The 21,892-nt window shown below is 44.8% G+C and overlaps 4 protein-coding genes across 5 annotated transcripts; 3 read left to right on the top strand and 1 right to left on the bottom strand.

Annotated features, from left to right (window-relative positions):
* Nucleotides 1-6,038: 6,038 nt before the first annotated feature.
* Nucleotides 6,039-11,315, top strand: LOC133930996 (cellulose synthase-like protein D2). Its single transcript, XM_062377805.1, has 4 exons — nt 6,039-6,397; nt 6,874-7,868; nt 8,421-9,228; nt 9,451-11,315. Exons 2-4 carry the CDS (start codon nt 6,919-6,921, stop codon nt 11,206-11,208), a joined length of 3,516 nt encoding a protein of 1,171 aa, XP_062233789.1. The 5' UTR covers nt 6,039-6,397; nt 6,874-6,918; the 3' UTR covers nt 11,209-11,315.
* Nucleotides 11,316-12,168: 853 nt separating this feature from the next.
* On the top strand, nt 12,169-14,777 carry LOC133930998 (dolichyl-diphosphooligosaccharide--protein glycosyltransferase subunit DAD1). The gene is made up of 6 exons (XM_062377806.1): nt 12,169-12,338; nt 13,203-13,312; nt 13,415-13,462; nt 14,159-14,246; nt 14,334-14,377; nt 14,464-14,777. Exons 2-6 carry the CDS (start codon nt 13,232-13,234, stop codon nt 14,545-14,547), a joined length of 345 nt encoding a protein of 114 aa, XP_062233790.1. The 5' UTR covers nt 12,169-12,338; nt 13,203-13,231; the 3' UTR covers nt 14,548-14,777.
* A 1,797-nt stretch (nt 14,778-16,574) lies between these two features.
* On the top strand, nt 16,575-18,876 carry LOC133930995 (dolichyl-diphosphooligosaccharide--protein glycosyltransferase subunit DAD1-like). Of its 2 annotated transcripts, none has more exons than XM_062377804.1 (6): nt 16,575-16,688; nt 17,340-17,449; nt 17,552-17,599; nt 18,258-18,345; nt 18,426-18,469; nt 18,556-18,876. In XM_062377804.1, exons 2-6 carry the CDS (start codon nt 17,369-17,371, stop codon nt 18,637-18,639), a joined length of 345 nt encoding a protein of 114 aa, XP_062233788.1. In that variant the 5' UTR covers nt 16,575-16,688; nt 17,340-17,368; the 3' UTR covers nt 18,640-18,876. The 2 variants fall into 2 exon arrangements, with proteins under 2 accessions (XP_062233788.1, XP_062233787.1); XM_062377803.1 differs by having other exon boundaries at nt 17,335-17,449.
* A 566-nt stretch (nt 18,877-19,442) lies between these two features.
* LOC133930994 (uncharacterized) lies at nt 19,443-21,514 on the bottom strand. The gene has a single exon (XM_062377802.1). It carries the CDS (start codon nt 21,487-21,489, stop codon nt 19,861-19,863), a length of 1,629 nt encoding a protein of 542 aa, XP_062233786.1. The 5' UTR covers nt 21,490-21,514; the 3' UTR covers nt 19,443-19,860.
* Between the last annotated feature and the right edge of the window lie 378 nt (nt 21,515-21,892).

The raw sequence follows: 21,892 nt of genomic DNA, 5'->3' as shown, positions 1-21,892 counted from the left end.
TTTCATGACAGAAGATACTATCCGAAGAGTGAAAAAAAAAACAATTACAAGGTAAAGCTAAACAACATCTTAAGTTGAACTAGCTGGAGTATCCATAATGAATGATATCCATTGATTCCTAGGTTTTCGACTATGGGTATCCTTTCCAAGGGTCTACATTATCTTCCATAATGGTTCTGGTTGTTGATGCGATACTTCGATGATATAGACTAGCGCAAGGTCAGTTACTTCTGGGGATAATTCCTTACAAAGTGTCCTGGTTACTGGCAATTATAGCAAAGCTTTTGTGTGTCTTTAGTGTTACATTGGATCGCTACTGGACAACTTACTATGAAATGACCAGGCTGCCTACACTTGTAGTAGATCTTGTTAGGGTCTGACGTCTTCAAAGTTCCTTCTTGCTGTAGGTTTCATTATCTTGGCTGCAGTGAACTGGATTTGCTTGGTTAAAGGTGAATCTTGGGGCTTCGTTCTATGTAGAAAGTTGGTTTTCTAGCTTACATCTCTTGTAACTAGCCCTCTGGCGTTGATCGGGGATAGATTTCCTTTTCTTGGTGTGTATGTGGCCTTGACCAACATTTTCTATACCAAGAGCTTGACTGATGTTGTTGAGTATTTGAACAATTATCTGCATCAGTTTGATCTGATTGGACATTATTTTGAAAATGTCTCCAACACTGAGTGCCATTGTCATGTGCTATGCACTCTTGTTCCTTACTCAATTCCTGACCTTTAGGGACTTCCTGTATTTCTGGATTGCTTTCATCGCCTCGAGTATCATCTTCAGTTGGTTTGACATTATCGCATGTCTACGGTTGTCTTGTACGAACCTTGTGGATGGGCTGCGTACAACTTTCAGTTCTACAGCTTGGGTTTTAAACCCTGTGTGTTGATCATCTTTGCTTTATTTCTCTAATGACATATACGGTAACTTCTTATTCTTCGAGGATATGGTAGAAAACATATGATGATTTAAGATTTGATTTTTGGTATATGTATAACAAGATCACACAACCAAGAAACACTCAACGAACAACAAACAAGAACTAGCACTACAACGCAATCACTCACAATTAAATTTTTTGACACTATGTTACGATAAAGAATAGGGGTTAGAATTCATGCATGACACAACTCCTTGTGCAATCCCTAATCTTATCAGGGTTCTCCACGTTCAGTTTTGAGAAGATGTGGGTATGGAGGAATCAACAAGTTTTGCAATAGAGTGCTAATGCAATGTAAGAGCAAAAGATGTAAATAGTGAAAGGAAGAGTTTTTCTTTAAATAGTTTGTAATAAACTAAAGTATAAGTAATATATATGATAAGGTCACGACCTACAGCCAAGTATGACTCTGATACCACCTTGTCAGGACCTCGACATTGGGTTCCTCTGTGTCTTCTGTATCAGTTTCTAGATCAAGTAGCTGATACGCACATAATTCAACAGAATTAATCAAATATATACTTTGAATAAAATAAGGTAAAATAATTACCTAAAATACGTAAAAGATGGTCTAGTGGACAAGGATCCACAATAGACTAGCTAAGCAGAAGTGCCTACACACAACAGAATGAGACGAACGATGCAACCCAATGCCACAGGCAACTCGGGTGCGGACACGACCTTAGACTTCTTCTCTTTGACTTTAACTCGGTTGAGGTTGATTTCTATCTCAACAATCTGAAAGCAACAAGACCGAGTACGGAAGGTACTCAATAAGTCTTATACTACTTAAGGGGGTTGATAGACGTATAATGACTATTTCAAGGATAAGGCTTTACGGTATAGTTTTAAGCGTAAAGCAGATTTTATATAGGTATCCATTTATATTCTCTACTATTAGCCTAGTAACAAAGCTTTTGAAACAGTTTAAAATAAGGTAAGTTGATAACAAAGCTTTTGAAACAGTTTAAAATAAGGTTACATGGTAACAAAGCTTTGGAAACAGTTTTAAAATAAGGTAACCTGGTAGCAAACCTTTTGAAATAGTTTAAAACAAGTTAACCTGGTAACAAAGCTTTGAAAATAATTTTAAAACAAGATAATCTGGTAACAAAACTTTTGAAACAATTTTAAATTCAGAAAACTGTAATAAGTTATATCTGAGGGGTTTTTCGGTCATATGAGGGCTACACTTTGCTCCGTAGTCCCTTTTATCACATTTGGTATACCTCTAGTACCACACAGATCCCAGTGGATTGAGCTAGCAAACTCATCACATGGACATCTAGTCCACACACTCACTCATTAAGACACACACACTTGGATTCTTGTCAAAATGGTTACTGATGTCGCATGTCCATAACCGTGGACACAACTATTCGAATAGATTTATACTCTGCAGAGGTTGTACAACTTTACCCATGCGATATGCTCAGCCTCTAACCGTTGCAAGCGGATAAGCGAATCATATCGAGACACTCCAATCACCTTTTCTGTCGAGTTTTTCTACGAGATTTACTCCCAAACATCAAAGTCTATGTACTTAAGGTCAGTCCCTTTTTTAAGCATAGGTCGGTACTAGCAACCTTCAAACAGAGGGCCAGACGGACATTTGACTACTCGTTGCTCTCAGACTCCTAGTATCATACCCAACTCAGTCCGGTGAAGGAGAAGCCAAGTCCTGCCCATTTAGGATGTATGGTTGCACGGGGTGGCTAAGCATAATTGCGTAATGACTCGATCCTTAAATGGTCAGGACATGTATCTTCTGGCAATAAACAACACATAGGTGACTCAAGCCCCTAGTAGCATCCTCATTCAGAGTACTACTTCAACTGCTCCCGCTAAACAGTTTTCACCTATTTTTACATATCACCCACCATATCCCATACGATATCAAGGATTTCACAACCATCACGAAATTCACAACCATCAATGATTCACGGTATATGAGTTATCATTGATAATAATAAATCTTATCTCCGAGGAGAGGTATTTTAAAAGTGACGTCTCCGAGGGGACGTATTCAATCCTAAGCATGCTAGATATCAAGGCGTCGTCTTTCATTAATATATATAACAACAAGTAATATTAGGGTGATATATATTTTGGATGATAACACTTATGGCATGACAAATGTTTATAGAATTAACTACTACAAGCAGTTTGTAAAAGTATAATACATAACATATGCGATATAAATCAAGTTTTAAATTGATCATGTAGATTATTTGAAAATATAGGCTCAATATGATCAAGGAGATGAGACTTGCCTTACTCAATTCATAATTGGTCTTGTCATTTATGCATCCCGGGTTCTTCATCATCGTGCCTAGCCTTCAGTTCCTTCCTTGCGTTCTTATTTAGAACCTTAACTTCGAGCCTACACAGGTTAACGACGAAAGCGCAAAATAATTAAGCAACATAACATCATAACAAAACCAAGACAAACACCAAAGAGAAAGAAGAACGACGAAGAAAACGACAAAAACTAACCTAGCGAAAAGACAATCGGCAACTATTAGCTAAACGAAACTGATATACAGATACTAGCGAGGTTATCCAGTGAAGCTAAATCAAGTTGTTAGCGTAATTGATTCATAAAGTTAAGAAAAAGCTTAATCATATCATTTACGACTAAGTGGGACCGCTATATACGAAGTACTAAGGCCCCGTTTGCCACACCTCTAGATCAAATATTTTTTTGAAGCTAGTCAAAACTTGATCAGCACTAAAAAAAATCTTGAATATGGAGCTATAAATAAATTAAGGGTATTTAATTGAACCATATAATTTTTATTTTAAATTAAAAATAAAATTTTAAACTATTTTATTTTATCATATAAATTTTATATCATTGTAGATCAACCGCAGCTGTACCAAATAGACTCTGACAAGGAGGAAACGGGGTGCACATGTGTTGCTTACCCTAATGATGGACCTCGGCTTGTTTATTTACTTTAATTAATCATTATATATTACGACGGCCAAATGGAACATATATTGTACTGCTTTTTTTATCTCCTCGCATTAAACAAGAACGTACGTACCAGATAGTACTTACTGCATTACTTACGTACGCCTGCAGCTGCTTGTTCAGAATGGCCTTCGGGCCGGGTGATGATAAGTACCGTGCAGTGCTTGGAACTGCAAGTAGTTAATTTGTAGAATGCGTACAGCAGAAGGGCTACATATCTTAAGAAAATTATGAACCTGAAACCCAACCGTTGCAGAATGATGCACGTAGGCCGGCTGGGAAGGACGATGCTGATGTTGACGAGGCGATGGAATCATGCAAGGCACAAGACAGAAGCACAGCGCGCGGGACAAAGGGCACCACAGTATTCTCAGCTGAGCATTCTCTGCCAGCATTCTCAGCTGGCTGCTTTACATTAACAGAGCTCCATGGAGAGAGCTGAGCATTCTGACAGAGGATTACCACCAGCTAGCAGTGTTTTGGTTCCATCACCAGCATGCATGAGAGATCAGCGAAAGAGCAAAACACATGGCTGCAGAATAGAAAATTGCGTGATGTACTGGTGTGCTGTGTTCATACCATTTTTCAGGAATCGTATAAACGAAGAGAAAGAAAATAAATGAAATCCTATAAATAAAGAAATGAAGAAAGCAAGGAAGGAGCTGGTTGCCGGCGACCGTCGTAACCGGACGCGGATCCTCTGCAGTTGGGCTAACAAAGTCATACTCACAGCTATTCGGGAAAAATTCAGACTACACCATCGGTAAGGAGGGAATTCATGAAACGTCATTAAGGAGTATTGATGTTTAGGAAGTACCACTTACAAGTTGGATCTCAGTCACAACACGCTATTTTCTTCTCTCTCTTTCTTTTATTTTCAGGTCTAAATTGACTTGTTCAATAACTTGCTCCTATCTTTAACAATGGTTGAATTTTTTACTTTAGATTGATTCAATTAAACTGGATAGACTATATAGATAAAGCTAAAAAATTAGCATGACCCGTTACACATGCAAAAAGGACATACTAATTTTTTTAACTTCATCTATGCATGTGTAATGGTTGAAGCACAATAATATTTAACATACCACAAATATGAGAAAAAGTCATGCTATTTTTTTTAACTTCATCTGTATTGACTATCCAATTTAACTAAACTATTTTGAAGTGAAAATTCAATCCTAGTCAGAGACAACGACAAAGTAGTCATTGTAAAAGTCAATATATGTCCGAAAATAAGAAGGGGAGAGAAAAAAATAAAGTACTGTGACTCAGTTCAAAGACTATATTCAACGGATACTTAAAACTTCGTCCTCTATAACGCTATTATAATACTTTATATTTTTTAATCTCAATCAACTGCTTTATTTCCTACCTTACATTATTCTTCACATTCATTGGAGCCTACCGTCATTCTTCATAAATAGTATTGCAAGATCTCCATTCCTCCCACAAATTTACCGGTCCTCTCTCCCACAAATTTTCCTATCAGCTGCTTAGGGCATGCTTAGTTTACTTTCTAAGAATACCACACCTCCTTACCAAACATGGTCTAAGTTGTGACCAATAAATTGATGGTCACACATTAGGCAAAGTTTTTTAAAAAATGAGCCTATGATATGTGGACCTAATCTTTGGTAAATTAGGTCACACTACCGTTACAATAACAAAACAAACAGCTATAATAAATTTGACAAAATGTGATAATAAACTAAACAGTCCTTAGTCTCGATTTTTCCCTATTCGCGAGTAGAGGTACAATGCTTTACCATCAAGAACTGTAGCGAATTTACTTCACGGTGACGGTCAAGAATAAAATTATATGTTTAACTCTGCACGAAAGCTGTAACAGAGAATCTGAGCATACGATCAGACTGCTGAAAATGCAGTAGTGTGCTCCTCTGACTTGGCCGTCCGAAGTCAGAGGACCCAATCCATCGCAACCACAGCTGTGCACATTGCGTACGCGCTTCTTGTACAGCTTTTCTTTTCCGCATTCCATTCCATGCAGCACCGCCAAAAGAAACAAATAAACTTCTACTACTATTAAATAAACGAAAATCAATCCGGACCCTTTTGTTTGAATTTTTTTAGCACCTCCTCCTCCTCGTCTCCCCTCCAACGCCCCCATCCCATGTGATCGATGCGTGTCTGTCGCTTCCCTGCCTGCGCGTCCCTTGCTCTCGTTGTCTACTCGACTCGTTCTTGTTGCTTGCTGCCTGCCTGCTTCCTGTGCGGTGCGGACTTCGTCTCCTCTTCCTCCGGTCCTCACCCACTCGGCGCGGCGCTCGCCAAACCCACCGTCCCCTTCCCATCCCCATACTTCTTCTACTAGTAGTCCCCTACTCCCCTCGCCTCTCCTCCCAGAGCTTCGTCATTACCACCTCCGGCCTCTCCCGTCCCGTCCCGTCCCCTCCCCTTCCATTCATCCGGAGTTCACACGCGGCCATTACTCTCCTGGATTCGGAGTGGAACGGTAAGAACCCACTGGTACTAGTTAATCTCTTCCGTCTTCTGAATCTGTGGGCGTTTGCTGTTACACTGTGGGTTGATTTGACTATCTGTGACTGTTGGGTTGGGGTAATCGCTGGGAGTTTTCGGTTAAAGGTGATTTTTTTTTTACTGGTGTTCGTGATCGTGGTCTTTCTCGCCTCGGATTGCGCGCAAAGGCGACGCCTTTCGTCGTCAGATTTGTACTTTTCGGTGGTTGGTCATTCCTGTGTGTCGTTTTGCTGCTGAAGTTTGAATCTTGGACCCGGAATTCCTGCCTGATTTTTCGTTCGCTGTCTGATTTGCTCCAGCAAAGTGCTTTCCACTTGGGAAAGTTGCGATCTTTCTGCAAAATCTGCCATTTTCGTCGTGCGTGTGTTGCAAGGATTGCTCTTTTGCCTCTTTCCAATCTGTGAGCAAAATCGCTTAGGATTCCGATTTGTTCTTGTGCTTCCTCTGCAGATCAACCAGTGATCGATCCACAGCTCAAAGCCTGAAACAGACGCCATGGCCTCCAACGGCGCCGGCCTCCGCCACAGCAACAGCAGCCGCCTCTCGCGCATGTCCTACTCCGGCGAGGACGGCCGCGCTCAGTCCCCTGGCGCCGGCGGCGACCGCCCGATGGTCACCTTCGCCCGCCGCACCCACTCCGGCCGCTACGTCAGTTACTCCCGCGACAGCCGCGACGACCTCGACAGCGAGGTCGGCAACAACGGCGACTTGTCGCCAGACCACCAGGAGTTCCTCAGCTACCATGTGCACATCCCGGCGACCCCGGACAACCAGCCCATGGACCCGGCCATTTCTGCGCGCGTCGAGGAGCAATACGTCTCCAACTCGCTCTTCACCGGCGGCTTCAACAGCGTCACGCGCGCGCACCTCATGGATAAGGTCATCGAGTCCGAGGCCAGCCACCCGCAGATGGCCGGCGCCAAGGGCTCCTCTTGTGCCATCAACGGCTGCGATAGCAAGGTCATGAGCGACGAGCGCGGCGAGGACATCCTGCCGTGCGAGTGCGATTTCAAGATCTGCGACGACTGCTTCGGCGACGCCGTCAAGAACGGCGGCGGTGTCTGCCCCGGATGCAAGGAGCCGTACAAGAACACGGAGCTGGAGGAGGTGCGCGGCGCCGGGGCGATGCCGACACTCTCGCTGCCTCCCCCGCCCGGGAGCGGTGCCGCCGCCTCGAGGATGGAGAGGCGGCTGTCGATAATGCGGTCGCAGAAGGCCATGACCAGGAGCCAGACCGGAGACTGGGATCACAACCGGTGGCTGTTTGAGACGAAGGGGACGTATGGGTATGGTAATGCCATCTGGCCCAAGGAGAATGAGATGGAGAGCGGAGGCGGAGGCGGGCTGGGTGGAGCCGACGGGCAGCCGGCAGAGTTCACCAGCAAGCCATGGAGGCCGCTCACTCGGAAGCTCCCGATCCCTGCTGGCATCCTTAGCCCATACAGGTAAATGACTTGAACATTTGTTCTTAAATCTTGATTGGATTTATCATTCATGTGTGCATACTAGACTGGTTTGATCCATTGATCATCACATTGGAAATTTATTGTTCTATGGTGCATTTGATTTGATTAATGTACAAATGTATACTATTCCGAGTCAAACTTTGGTTCAACCTATGTTTAGATAAGTTCCAGTTGTTTTGTTTTAGCCTCTGTTGAATAAACTAGTTGGTTTGGTGAGCTGTTAGATACTAAGATCTGTGCTACTTCTTCTGATCTCTTCCGAACTTCTAAACATATGCACTTAATGGTTAGTAATGTATTCAATTTCTTTATAGATATGTTGTTTAAATTGCGGAATGCTCCCCTACTTACGCATTTTGACATCCCATGGCTTCATCAGATAGTCCAGAAATCCTTTGGTTCTAGCACAATAGCTACTTGCATTGGCACGCATTTTCTCTTTGAGTTTTGGTGATAGAAAATGTGACTTTTGTGCAATTATTTTTATATCGATGTCCTGTGAATTAACCTTGGTTTTGGTGCTTCCGGCAGGCTTCTCATTCTTATCCGCATGGTGGTCCTTGGTCTGTTCCTTGCATGGAGAATTAAGCACAAGAATGAGGATGCAATGTGGCTTTGGGGCATGTCTGTTGTTTGTGAACTCTGGTTTGGCTTTTCATGGCTACTCGATCAGTTGCCAAAGCTGTGCCCTGTGAACCGAGCAACCGATCTTGCTGTCCTCAAAGACAAGTTTGAGACCCCAATGCCGTCAAACCCTACTGGAAGATCTGATTTACCAGGGCTTGATATCTTTGTGTCCACTGCTGATCCAGAGAAAGAACCTCCATTGGTCACAGCAAACACTATTCTGTCCATCCTTGCTGCTGACTACCCTGTTGAGAAGCTTTCTTGCTATGTCTCTGATGATGGAGGTGCTCTCCTGACATTTGAAGCGATGGCTGAAGCTGCTAGCTTCGCTAACATGTGGGTTCCTTTCTGTCGCAAGCACAACATTGAGCCTCGCAATCCTGATAGCTACTTCAACCTGAAGAAGGATCCATACAAGAACAAGGTCCGTCAGGATTTTGTCAAGGACAGAAGGAGGGTGAAGAGGGAGTATGACGAGTTCAAGGTCAGGATCAATGGGCTGCCTGACTCGATACGCCGCCGCTCTGATGCGTACCATGCCAGGGAGGAAATCAAGGCCATGAAGAGGCAGCGAGAGGTTGCCCTTGATGAAGCAGTGGAGCCTGTTAAGATTGCTAAAGCTACCTGGATGGCTGATGGCACACATTGGCCTGGTACCTGGATTCAACCTTCCGCTGAGCATACCCGTGGTGACCATGCTGGCATAATTCAGGTATGCATCGTCACGTTACCTTTCCTAATTCGATTCTTTCTGTAGCTTCTATACCTAAAGAGAGTGTATTACAACTTAAGAGACTTTAAGCATCATATAAGCAGTAGGAAATATAAACAAATTAGGTAGCTACATATAAGCAGTAGGAAATCTAACTGAATCTGCTATTCTTGTAATGGGCAAGAAAAGAGGCACCCGGCTGATCATTGTTGTGTTCTTCAGGTGATGCTGAAGCCTCCTAGTGATGATCCCTTGTACGGCACCACTGGTGAAGAAGACAGACCTCTTGACTTCACTGAGGTCGACATCCGTCTGCCAATGTTGGTCTACGTGTCCCGAGAGAAGCGCCCTGGATATGACCACAACAAGAAGGCTGGCGCGATGAATGCGCTAGTCCGTTCATCTGCTGTCATGTCAAATGGCCCCTTCATCCTCAACCTTGACTGCGACCACTACGTTTACAACTCCCAAGCTTTCCGTGAAGGCATGTGCTTCATGATGGACCGTGGTGGTGACCGTATTGGCTATGTCCAATTCCCGCAGCGGTTTGAGGGCATTGATCCATCAGATCGCTATGCTAACCACAACACTGTCTTCTTTGATGTCAACATGCGCGCGCTGGATGGTATCATGGGACCAGTCTATGTCGGCACCGGCTGTCTTTTCCGCCGCGTTGCTCTATATGGATTTGACCCTCCACGCTCCAAGGAGCATGGCGGCTGCTGCAGCTGCTGCTTCCCCCAGAGACGCAAGATCAAAGCTTCAGTTGCCCCACCGGAAGAGACGCGGGCTCTGCGAATGGCAGACTTTGATGAGGATGAAATGAACATGTCATCATTCCCCAAGAAGTTTGGTAACTCGAGCTTCCTCGTCAATTCTATTCCAGTTGCTGAATTCCAAGGGCGCCCACTAGCTGATCACCCTGGTGTCAAGAATGGCCGCCCTCCGGGTGCTCTCACTGTCCCTCGCGACCTTCTTGATGCCTCCACAGTTGCTGAGGCCATCAGTGTCATCTCTTGCTGGTACGAAGACAAGACTGAGTGGGGTCAGCGTGTTGGTTGGATCTATGGTTCAGTCACAGAGGATGTGGTGACCGGGTACCGGATGCACAACCGTGGATGGAAGTCGGTGTACTGTGTCACCAAGCGCGATGCTTTCCGTGGCACTGCACCGATCAATCTTACTGACCGTCTCCACCAGGTGCTCCGGTGGGCTACTGGTTCAGTGGAAATCTTCTTCTCCCGCAACAATGCGCTGCTTGCAAGCCGAAGGATGAAGTTTCTTCAGAGGATTGCGTACCTGAACGTCGGCATCTACCCATTCACTTCCATCTTCCTCATTGTCTACTGCTTCCTGCCGGCGCTCTCCCTCTTCTCTGGACAGTTCATTGTGCGGCAACTCAATGTGACCTTCCTGACGTATCTACTGGTCATCACTCTAACGCTGTGCTTGCTTGCGGTGCTGGAGATCAAGTGGTCAGGGATCAGCTTGGAGGAGTGGTGGCGGAACGAGCAGTTCTGGCTTATCGGAGGAACGAGCGCCCACCTTGCTGCTGTGCTCCAGGGACTTCTCAAGGTGATCGCTGGCATTGAGATCTCATTCACACTGACATCCAAGTCCGGTGGAGACGACGTGGACGACGAGTTCGCCGACATGTACATCGTCAAGTGGACATCGCTCATGATCCCGCCGATCGTGATCATGATGGTGAACCTGATCGCCATCGCCGTCGGCTTCAGCAGGACGATATACAGCGAGATCCCCCAGTGGAGCAAGCTCCTTGGCGGCGTCTTCTTCAGCTTCTGGGTGCTGGCTCACCTGTACCCGTTCGCCAAGGGGCTCATGGGGCGGAGAGGACGGACGCCGACCATCGTCTTCGTCTGGTCCGGCCTCCTCGCCATCACCATCTCGCTGCTGTGGGTCGCCATCAACCCGCCGTCGCAGAACTCGCAGATCGGCGGATCCTTCACGTTCCCTTGAGCTCCTTGTAACACTTCTTTTGTTCATTTGATTTTGTTCCATGATGAGAATGGGTTCTGTTGAGCATTGACAGTTGAAACAAGTACAAAAATTCAAGTTTCTTCTCACTCGCATGTGTTTGGAAGCTGATCTCTTCTGTTCCACGTATGTATGCCGAAATGGCTTCTCTGAATTGTACATCAACGAGGACATTAGAGCCATGCTTCTGTACTGCTCCTGATATTCTTGTGGCTTTGCTCGGTCTGCAAGGACAGGCAAAGGCTTCGGCACGGATTCGAATTGTCTGACCATGCAGTCGTGCACCGGCATGCCGTGACGACGTCAGAGCTCCTGCTGTTTGTATCTATGACCAATTCAGCCTTAGCGCCTGCACTCTGCCCTTCACAGCGACTGATTCATTTTTCTTCTCTCTCCCTTTTGAACGGTTTTCTTCTCCTTTTTATTTGTGATCAAAACAGGGACCAGACCGATTGACGTCGATGCAAATTGCAATATAATAAAAACAGCGACATTTCAATTCAAAAAAAAAAAAAAAACCGAGACATTTATTCGCCCGCATACAAGTTTGACATTTAGCGCAGATTTGAGAGCATGTGGTTCATGGTCGTATATTACCACACCATAAGTTAGATAAGTTTGATCATTTTAAACACCTATTTGGTCCATGGCCACAGTTACAATAAGATTCCTCTTCTATTATCTCTGTCTCATACGTTAAAAAAAAAATGTGACAAGATTGCCTAATCTTAAACGAGTTTGATAAATAATTTCCTTCCTCATTTTTATTCTCTTTAATTTTTCTCATCTCTAACAATTTTCATTTGAAAAAAATTTTAAAAGAAAAAAAAAGATAATCTTATCTAAAAAAATAACTTTAAAAATCTCCTCGTAAAGAAAAACCTAACAACCAAACAGCCCTAACAAAGTTAAAGTCTTCTGGGCCAATACAGAAGCCTGACATGTGGGCCCACGTTGATACGGCTACTGAAGCTTTGCTCCCAGATGGCGTCGTCCCTCCCGAACTGAAGTGTCTCTCCTCTTCTCTCATCCTTCCGGCGGCCGGGCGAGACGAGGCGAGGCGAGGCGGCCAGGACCCCCTTCCACCGAACCGCGGCGTCGGTGGCTCTCTTGTAAGGAACTCTGACCCTGCTTGCCGAGCTAATCGTCTCTAACTCGCCTCCTCTCCTCTCCAAGAAGTGTTGCCAGATCTAGATCCGTCCGGCCCCCTCCCTTCCCGTCTCCGGCGACCTCGACGGCGGCCGGAGGGAGAGGAGACGCACCCCTCTAGTACTATAGCCTAGTAGTATTTCTTAGTGTTAAGATGCCGCCTTTCATGGTGGGAATAAAGCCACGGTTGCTGCTGCTCCGGCGCCGCCCCGTGGCCCTCAACCTCCTCGCGCTCGCCGCTGGTCCCGTCGTCTGCGAGCCTGTCCGCGCCTCGCCGTCTTCTTAGGTGGTGTGCCCGTTCGCGCTGCTGAAGCCTGACGGGCTGGACAGCGGCGCGACGCTGGCGGACATCAACGCGCGCATCCTCATGTGAATCTATTTCGTAGTTTGAGTAGAATACATCTTGAATTCCACATTCTAGGTGAATCTATTTCTCTCTGAGCTCTGATACTGCAAAATAATTACAACCCAGGACTGTGCTCTTTGACATGATAGAATATTCTAATGGCTCTGTGTTAGCTAGTAGGGGCTTGCACACTTGATACAATTGCACAGTCCAGGCAATCAAATTATGACTTGTTTCCTCTCTTACAACTTTGATTGTCCCTTGCACAATTTTAAAATCTAAAATTGAGCAAATCGTACCCCAAATCATTCTTATTGTTCTTATAAGTTTGTAAAGTTTCATAACCTTACTCTGAGAAATTAGGTGTCATCTGTCATGTACAACACATCCTGAATTCCATATTTTTTATGTGCTTGCACACTTCAATCCAGTTTGCTACAGTCCAGGCCATCTGATTATGACTTGCTTCTTTTCGGAGTAGCTAGGAGTTGAATACACGAGGTTTTCAAGATGCCGAAGACCACAAGCGATGCAAGGCTTCTGATCCAGTCCCTGAGCAGGGCTTATGCTGCCACACCAACGAACCTTAAGGTAACTTGATTTGACCTTCCCCTCCTTCTCTACCACCTGAGGTTGTTGGTTATTTATTAGCCTGTCACTGATCCTTGACTCCTTGTGGTGGTATCTCTGCAGATTATTGACCTGTATGTGGTTTTCGCTGTTGCTACTGCTCTTATTCAGGTGAATTTTAGCACTTCCCTCTCTGCCGAGGGTATCTGATTAATAGTAGTTTGAATTTTGAAGCCACAAAATGGAGGTCGAAAATTACCTGCACAAGTTTGATAGTATACTATCTAGTTTCTAGAGATGTTTCCTGTGCTGGATTTTCACTAAACCTAGTATGGAAAAAGATGAAGTATAATAAGCCACATTAGCATCATTTTATTTTTAACAAGGGGTAGGCAGGCACAGTACACATGCACAAAGATCTTGTAAATATGCTGCTTTATGGGAAAGATTTTGTTTGTTGATTATACTGAAATTCTTTTTTTTTTTAATTAGAACAAGCTGTTAACTTGTAAACTCTGCTCTACCTAGCCAGTAGCCACTGGTAACCAGCTTTTGTGGGTGCAGTATAGTGCATTAGTGCTGCACCTGTCATTGGAACTTTTGCAAACTGTATGTTCTTCAATATTTGATTTGATAGATGAACTTATTAGCTGTCATTTTCTGAAATCGTGGACTTTATTGTCCTGAAGCAAGACCCTTAGATTAACTGCAAATTCTCTTTATGTAAATCCTGAACATTAGTTTTCCGTTCAGTTTGTAACTCTTCTCTTAAGTTGTTTTTGCAATATAGCTGATAAATTGCCCTTGGCATGCTAGTACAAATGCCTTCAGAAACTTACTGGAATGCTGCTTTATGTGGCAAAACAGGTTGCTTACATGGGACTTGTAGGGTCATTCCCCTTCAACTCCTTCCTCTCAGGTGTCCTTTCATGCATAGGAACTGCAGTACTTGCTGGTAGGCATTTCCTACCCCTTGTCAGCTCTGGTTACCCTTTTACCTTGGTGCATAATGGATAACGTCACCTTTTGTTTGTGTGTGCAGTTTGCCTCCGCATTCAAGTCAACAAAGATAACAAGGAGTTCAAGGTAACTATACTTTGATCATCATCTGCTAGTATTGTTTTACCCTTTAGATTCTGGCTTAATGTTGCGTGCCAAAACATTTTCTGCAGGATCTTCCCCCGGAAAGGGCTTTTGCAGATTTTGTTCTGTGCAATCTGGTGCTCCACCTGGTGATCATGAACTTCCTTGGATAAGCAATTGCTCTACAAGTGGTTCAGATTTTGTAGTCCAGATTGTGGTAGCTGGTCAGCGCGTCTCAATTTATGGAACTGTCGTAATATCAGATACTCGTATGATCTCTCACAAATTACTTATGTAAGCCAAGAAATTTTCCAGGAACTATCAGTCCAATGGTGGATCCAGTGTTGACAATGTATGAGCACTTGCTTAATTCGAGGAAGTGAAAAAGGCTAGATTATTTGAATACCGTTAAGTTTTTCACTGATGAAATAACTGTTGGTTGTCTTGATACAATTCTGCTATTGAAATTTTGATTCCCTACTTGCAACATGCAAATATGCAAATATGCAATGCATCTCTGGTTGCTTATGTTGGGACTGCGGATTGCTCTAGGAAAGCTTGTGTCCTTGTGGGTGTTGCATAATGCTGACTTCGTGCTCTGTGAAAGCTCACTTCTGACCTAAAATTGCAAGGGAGAGAATATGTTGGGAGATCAGATCACTAAGCGATCAATGACCGAGAAAAGAACGAAAAAACGTGACGCCTCAAATGCTGCGCCTCTTCTTGGTGTGCATCGAAAGTGGGCTAGATGAACAAGTTTCTATTGCTCGTGAGATACAGATGACCAATCCAGTTACATAAACACAGTAAACATTGTCTAAGCATCACCTGCAAGTAATCTGGCTATATAATGATAGTTTGGAAGAGATGCAACGATTTATACTTCACATTCAGTTCCTAAAAATCATTCTTTACTAGAGCAGTGTCCAGTCCACAATTTATTTAATACTATCTAAAGATCATTCATTTCAATATTTCATACAGTGCAAGCTGTGGACAACAGAGCTGGCACTGAAACACCTACAACTATCAAACACCTTCGTGTGGTCCGGCCTCCTCGCCATCACCATCTGCTGCTGTGGTCGCCATCAACTCGCCGTCGCAGAAATCCCAGATCGGTGGATCCTTTACGTTCACCTGAGCTCCTCGTACCAGATTATCAGATGAATTATTTTTTGAATCAATGGCTCCTGCAGCATTCATCCTCAGAGCTGGTGAGAAGTGAATTCTGACTGTTCAAATGGCTAGACGCTTTTGTCGAATATGATACTGCGATGAATTATAATAGTTCTTTTGTTCTTTCGTTTTTGTTCTGTTCCATGATGATAGTGGTTCTGATGGAGCTGGAAACAAGTACAAAAATTCAGGTTTTAGGAAATTGTGCACATCAGCAAGGACAGAGAAAGCGAGGCATGATGCTTCAGTACTAGTCTGTGGCGTTGCTCGGTCTGCAAGAACAGGCAAGGCTTTGGCCCTTTTCAACACGGATTTCTCTGACCATGCAGTTGTGCACCGGCATGGCATGACGAGGTCAGAGCTCCTGCTGTTTGTTCAGGCTTAGCGCTTGTTTCTTGTAATTTGGTAGCGATTACTCTGCCGTTCACAGCGACTGATTTATTTATTTTTTGAATGACGAGCAGGAGCACCGGTCTTTCATCTAAGAAGAGAATAAGCTGGTATTACGACTGATTTATATTTTTGGATTAAAAAACAGCAACTAGTCTATATATTTTAGATAAAAAATATCAACTGATTTATATTCTTAGATAAAAAAGCGACTAATTGACGTTGATGCAACAGAAGTATTGCTGGGACTTTTAGACTATGTTTGGCAGATCTCTAACTCCGAAATTAATGTAGTATTTAGAGTTTGTAGGATAAAATAAACCGGTTTAAATATTTGGTTTCAGTCTAAAATAAAAACAAAATATCTAAACAAAAGACCCTCAATCTGATCATAGCTCTGGTTCCAAAATTTTCTTGAGCCACGAATGACCAACTCTAAGAAAGAATTTTTAGAGCTAGAACATACCAAACATATCCTTATTCAGGGTTCTATGCCATTTGCTGGAGATGAAAAATTGAAAAGTGAGCATATAGGCCGAGTCAATAATGGGCCGAAAGTTCAAAGCCCATTAACATCCTTTGGGCCCAAACAGAAGGTTTCATAATGGGCTGAAAGTGTAAAGCCTCTGTAGGCCCAAGTCATCATCTCTCATCTCCTTCCCTCGCCGTTCCTCCCCTGCCTCGTCGTCCTTCCTCTTCCACTTCCGGCGGCCGCGCCGGGTCGGCACCACTCTTCCCTGTCTCGTCGGTAAGGCTCGGATGGGTCGCTGGTTCTATTCCGCGGGATCTTTTCTTTGCTGCGAGTGAACAGATCTAGAGTTCCCTTCCTTTCTGGGGTGGACGCCGCAAATCCTTCCGGTTTGTTGCGGATTTCTGGGGTCTCGTTTGCTGTCGGGTTTAGATCCACTGCCGATGTAGTTGGGGTTTTGGAGTATGGCGTGTGATGTTCTTTGTGATGCCGGTGCAGATCCGCAAGTCGCTCGAAAAGTTTAGAGCAATTGGTTCACTTTTAATGGTGGTGATTGCACCGTGCCCGACTCTGCTTCAGTGTTGTTTTCTCTGCTCGAGAAGAAAAGTGCACTTCGGTGTCAGGATTTCGATAAACACTTGCACGATCTGGAAAATGCAAAATTGGGAATTTTTTCCTTGCAATCACCATGAATCATTCCAACAAGTTAGTCAATTTTAACACCTTGCTCTGTGAAATCAGGTGTCGTTTTTTCGCAGTTTGTGTAAAACGCATCTTGAATTCCGCATTCTCGGTGCAACTGTTAACTGTATCTCCCCGAGCTTTGATACTGCTTGTGATTCCTATGTGTTAGCTTTTCAATGTTTGCACAGTTGATCCAGTTTGCTACAGTCGGGCAATCTGATTATGACTTGCTTCCTTTCAGATTAGTTTGAAGTGGAAGACGCGAGGTTTTGAAGATGCCGAAGGCCACGAGTGATGCAAGGCTTCTGATCCAGTCCCTCAGCAGGGCTTATGCTGCCACACCAACAAATCTTAAGGTAGCCTGATTTGACCTCAACTTCCCCTCCACTGTCGCCTGGGTTGTCAGTTATTATTAGACCGTTGATGATCCTTAACTCATTGTGGTGATATCGCTGCAGATTATTGACCTGTATGTGGTTTTCGCTGTTGCGACTGCCCTAATTCAGGTGAGTTTTTGCACTTTTCTTCTTTACTGAGGATATCTCGTTTATAAGAATTTGAAGCCGCAATATGGAGGTTGAAAATTTACCTGAACAGCTTGGACTGTATACTATCCTGTATCCACTGATGTGCCATCTGTGGGTTTTCACTGAACCTAATATGGAAAGCGATGAAGTATAACAAGCCACATTAGTGAGTTTTTTTGTACTAGTATAACATGGGATCTAACAGAGATATTGTAAATATGCTACGTTGCTAAAGCTATCAACTGATTTGCAATACGGCAAAGATTCTGTTTGTTGATGATACTAAATTTTCATTTTTTATTGAAATTGAAAACAAGCTGTCAACTTTCAAATGTTTGCTATGCCTAGCAACTGGCAACAAGGTTGTGTGGGTGTAGCATTGAAAACTTTTCAAACTGTATGTTCCTCAATGTTTGATTGGATAGACGAAGTTATTAGCTGCTAGTTTCTAAAATCATGGTATTTAATTGTTTCAAGTAAGAATCTTAGGTTAAGCTCTTCTCTCGTTTTACGAACTGAAAATTAGTTGTGCATTCAGTTCATAACTCTTCTCTTCATTCGTTTCTGCAATATAGCTGGTTATTTTCCTTGCCATGCTAGTACAAATGCCTTCAGAGGTTTTATGTGGCAAAAACAGGTTGCTTACATGGGAATAGTGGGGTCATTTCCCTTCAACTCTTTCCTCTCAGGTGTCCTTTCATGCATAGGAACTGCAGTACTTGCTGGTAGGAATTGCTTACCCCTTCTCAGTTCTGGTTACCCTTTTACCTTGGATAACTGTAACCTTTTTCTTTTGTGTATGCAGTTTGCCTCCGTATTCAAGTCAACAAAGACAACAAGGAATTTAAGGTAACTTTACTTTCACTATCATTTTCTAGGATCATTTTAACCTTTAGATTCTGGCTTAATGTTGCCGGTCAAAACATTTTCTGCAGGATCTTCCCCCAGAAAGGGCTTTTGCTGATTTTGTTATGTGCAATCTGGTGCTCCACCTGGTGATCATGAACTTCCTTGGATAAGCAATTGCTCTACAGGTGGTTAATATTTTGTAGCCCCAGATTGTGGTCAGTCATCCCGTCATAATTTATGGAACTGTCGTAATGTCATATACTCAGTATGATCTCTCACAAATTACCTATGTAAGCCTAGAATTTTTTCCAGGAACACATTAGTCCAATGGTGGATCCAGTGTTGACAATGTAATACTATGAGCACTTGCTTAATTCGAGGAAGTGAAAAAGTCTAAATTACTTTAATACCGTTGAAGTTTTTCACTGATGAATAACTGTTGGTTGCCTTGATACAATGCTGCTATTGAAATTTTGATTCCCTACTTGCAACATGCAAATATGCAATGCATCTCTGGTTGCTTATGTTGGGACTGCGGATTGCTCTAGGAAAGCTTGTGTCCTCGTGGGTGTTGCATAATGCAGACTTTGTGCTCTGTGAAAGCTCACTCCTGACCTAAAATCGCAAGGGAGAGAATATGTTGGGAGATCAGATCACTAAGCGATCAATGACCGAGAAAAGAACGAAAAAATGTGATGCCTCAAATGCTGCGCCTCTTCTTGGTGAGCATCGAAAGTGGGCTAGATGAACAAGTTTCTATTGCTCGTGAGATATAGATTACCAATCCAGTTACATTAACACATTAAACCTTGTCTTAGCATCACCTGTAAGTCGTGAACATCATCTGTTTGGACTATTCCAGACCTATTTGACAAGAAAAATTAGCCCCAGTTACCCTCATCACCATTTGAAGCAATCTGGCTATATAATGATGGTTTGGAAGAGATGCAACGATTTAATACTTCACAATCAGTTCCTAAAAATCATTCTTTACTACAGCAGTGTCCAGTCAATATCTAAAGATCATTTATTTCAATATTTCATACAGTGCAATCTGTGGACAGCAGAACTGGCACTGAAACACCTACAACTATCAAGCTCTCTGAACCCCGACCTGAAGAAGAATCATAAACAAGGAGCAATGCCCAGCTAGAGTTGACAAAGCAGATGCATCTTCACAACATTTGACAGGGCAGACCAAACCTACAACTATCAAGCTCTCTAAACCCCAACCTGAAGAAGAATCATAAACAAGGAGCAATGCCCAGCTAGAGTTGGCAAAGCAGATGCATCTTCACAACATCTGACAGGGCAGACCAAACCTACAACCTTCTTCCGCAATTTCTATGCTATGAACACTCCTATATCAACTAAACTACTTCCAACCTTTATCATTTCCGTGGTTCGACACGCAGCAACTCGGCAGGCAAGGATGCAGGATCAAGCTCCCAGCAATCCCCGGGAGGCAGCGTTGAACCTTCACCCTTGGACACTTTCCTCACCGGTATCTGATGCGAAAGTGCCCCAAGATCACCCTTCTGCAGGGTGTGGACAGCATGGCTACCAATGTCCCGGCGTGTGAAGATGCTCCTGAAACCTTCCACCTTCTCTAGGTAGCCGAAGCTGGCACCATACAGCTCACTGTAACCACTGAGGAACACCGCAATATTGTACTTTCTCCTCCCTGCATTGCCCTCCTTACTGCCATGGAGCGCCCAGACCGAGCCCTTCCTAGGGTAAACCCGGTAGAGCTCCCTCGCTGCCCTCTCACAGGCGACCAGGTGGGAGAAGACGTTCACTGAATGCAGAGTCTCCAATCTCCCAACCTTGAACTGCCCACATGGCTTCCCCTCCACCCCATCCAGCCACCGTATCTGTGCGCGGAATTGGCTGCCTCGAAGCACCCCATCCACCAATGCATAGTGTCGTGGCATGCCGTCGTCGTCGCCGTACAATGCCCACACCTGACCTTTCTTGACGCACCTCTCACCGCGGTTGGCGTCGAAATTGTAGAAGTCAGAGTCCTCAACGGCCATCAGCTCAAAACGGTTGTTCTCCTCCTCCGCGACCTCATCGTCGTCCTCTTCCTCCGCCTCGCTTCTGGATGAGCTCTTGGGAGCCTTGTGGTCCTTCGCTCCTCTTCTCTTAGCGAGCAGGAGCTGCATCTCGGCGAGCGTCATCTCCGGCTTCTCGGTCTTGGGCTTCTTGGCCGGCGGCGGCGCAGGTGCAGGGGATTCCATCTCCGGAGGAGGCGGCACCTCGGTGGCGAGGAAGCTCCGGCGGCAGGACGGGCAGATGAGACGGAACCCCACATACTTGCGCTCGAACTCGTGGAGGAGGCGGCAGCCGGCGCAGGCCGTCCAGAAGGTGGCCGGGACTGGGGCGGGCGCCGTGAGCGCCTCGTAGGCGGAGGCGGCGCGGCCTAGCGCTTCCTCGGCGGCTCGGGCGACGGCGGGCGAGGAGACGGCGTCGTCGGGGTGGACGCGGAGGGATTTGGCGAGGGACTTGAAGTGGCGGCGGAGAGCGGAGGCGGAGAGCGGCGAGGACGAGGGCAGCAGGATAACTGCGTGGTGGGAGGAAGCGTCGGCGAGGAGGACGGAGGCGGCGGTGAGGATGAGGGCGGCGCGCGGGGAGGCCGGGTCGAGGAGGGCGGCGCGGCGGGCGTGCTTCCGCGCCGCACGAAGGCGGCCCGCGGAGAGCTCGGACTCTGCCAGTGCCAGGAGGCGGGACGCCTCGGTGTTCGCCTCCGCCGCACGGGCGGCTGGGGTTGGAGGGTCGCCGGCCATGAGTGGGGAGTGGTCGCCGGCGTGGGGTTTGGGTTGTTGAGTGAGAGGCTGCTGGATCCCCTGGGCAAAGTTTGCAAGAGGAATGGGCTTCTGCTGCCTGTGCCTGTTCGATTGGGCCTTTCTCTTTTTTAAAAGGAAAAATCCATTTTGTCTCTCTGAACTACTGCCCGAATCTGTTTTTCTCCAATTAACCGTAAAATCAGATACTTTACCTCTCTTAACAATCAAAACCATTCGATATACATCCCTCAGTTCATTTTAGGGTGATTTTGCACACGTGGTGTATTTGAATCGGATTTGACGTGGACAGGACAGACATGTTGACTGGGTGCACCATATTGGACAAAGAGGCCCATGTGACCAGTGGCGGGTCTAGTATTTTCAACTTGGATGTACATACCCATCGTGATCATGCATGTGCTGTCACCGTGCCCCGTCTAGCGTTTGGATTCTCTTAAAAATATTTTAGTTTCAGATTCTCTTTGAAAACTTTTTTTTCCAGTAACAACAATTGACATACATATACAACATAAGCATCATCTTTGATCATTTTTGAACAATTGTTGCATGCATTTGCATTTAATTGGAATTGATTAAATTCATGAAAAGTGAGGTCATACGAAGAAGCTTGAAATTT

The sequence above is a fragment of the Phragmites australis genome, chromosome 10, assembly GCF_958298935.1.
Source record: "Phragmites australis chromosome 10, lpPhrAust1.1, whole genome shotgun sequence".
In the NCBI taxonomy this organism is placed as follows: domain Eukaryota; kingdom Viridiplantae; phylum Streptophyta; class Magnoliopsida; order Poales; family Poaceae; genus Phragmites; species Phragmites australis.
This window is presented reverse-complemented; position numbering and strand designations above follow the sequence as displayed.

Excerpts from the sequence above, each read along its gene's own strand:
- LOC133930996 (XM_062377805.1), top strand. The coding sequence starts at position 6,919 with ATGGCCTCCAACGGCGCCGGCCTCCGCCACAGCAACAGCAGCCGCCTC. Across the intron at positions 7,869-8,420 it reads GGCATCCTTAGCCCATACAG|GCTTCTCATTCTTATCCGCA; the intron begins GTAAATGACTTG and ends TGCTTCCGGCAG. Across the intron at positions 9,229-9,450 it reads ACCATGCTGGCATAATTCAG|GTGATGCTGAAGCCTCCTAG; the intron begins GTATGCATCGTC and ends TGTGTTCTTCAG.
- LOC133930998 (XM_062377806.1), top strand. The coding sequence starts at position 13,232 with ATGCCGAAGACCACAAGCGATGCAAGGCTTCTGATCCAGTCCCTGAGC. Across the intron at positions 14,247-14,333 it reads AGGAACTGCAGTACTTGCTG|TTTGCCTCCGCATTCAAGTC; the intron begins GTAGGCATTTCC and ends TTGTGTGTGCAG. Across the intron at positions 14,378-14,463 it reads AAGATAACAAGGAGTTCAAG|GATCTTCCCCCGGAAAGGGC; the intron begins GTAACTATACTT and ends CATTTTCTGCAG.
- LOC133930995 (XM_062377804.1), top strand. The coding sequence starts at position 17,369 with ATGCCGAAGGCCACGAGTGATGCAAGGCTTCTGATCCAGTCCCTCAGC. Across the intron at positions 17,450-17,551 it reads CCACACCAACAAATCTTAAG|ATTATTGACCTGTATGTGGT; the intron begins GTAGCCTGATTT and ends ATATCGCTGCAG. Across the intron at positions 18,346-18,425 it reads AGGAACTGCAGTACTTGCTG|TTTGCCTCCGTATTCAAGTC; the intron begins GTAGGAATTGCT and ends TTGTGTATGCAG.
- LOC133930994 (XM_062377802.1), bottom strand. The coding sequence starts at position 21,489 with ATGGTTTTGATTGTTAAGAGAGGTAAAGTATCTGATTTTACGGTTAAT.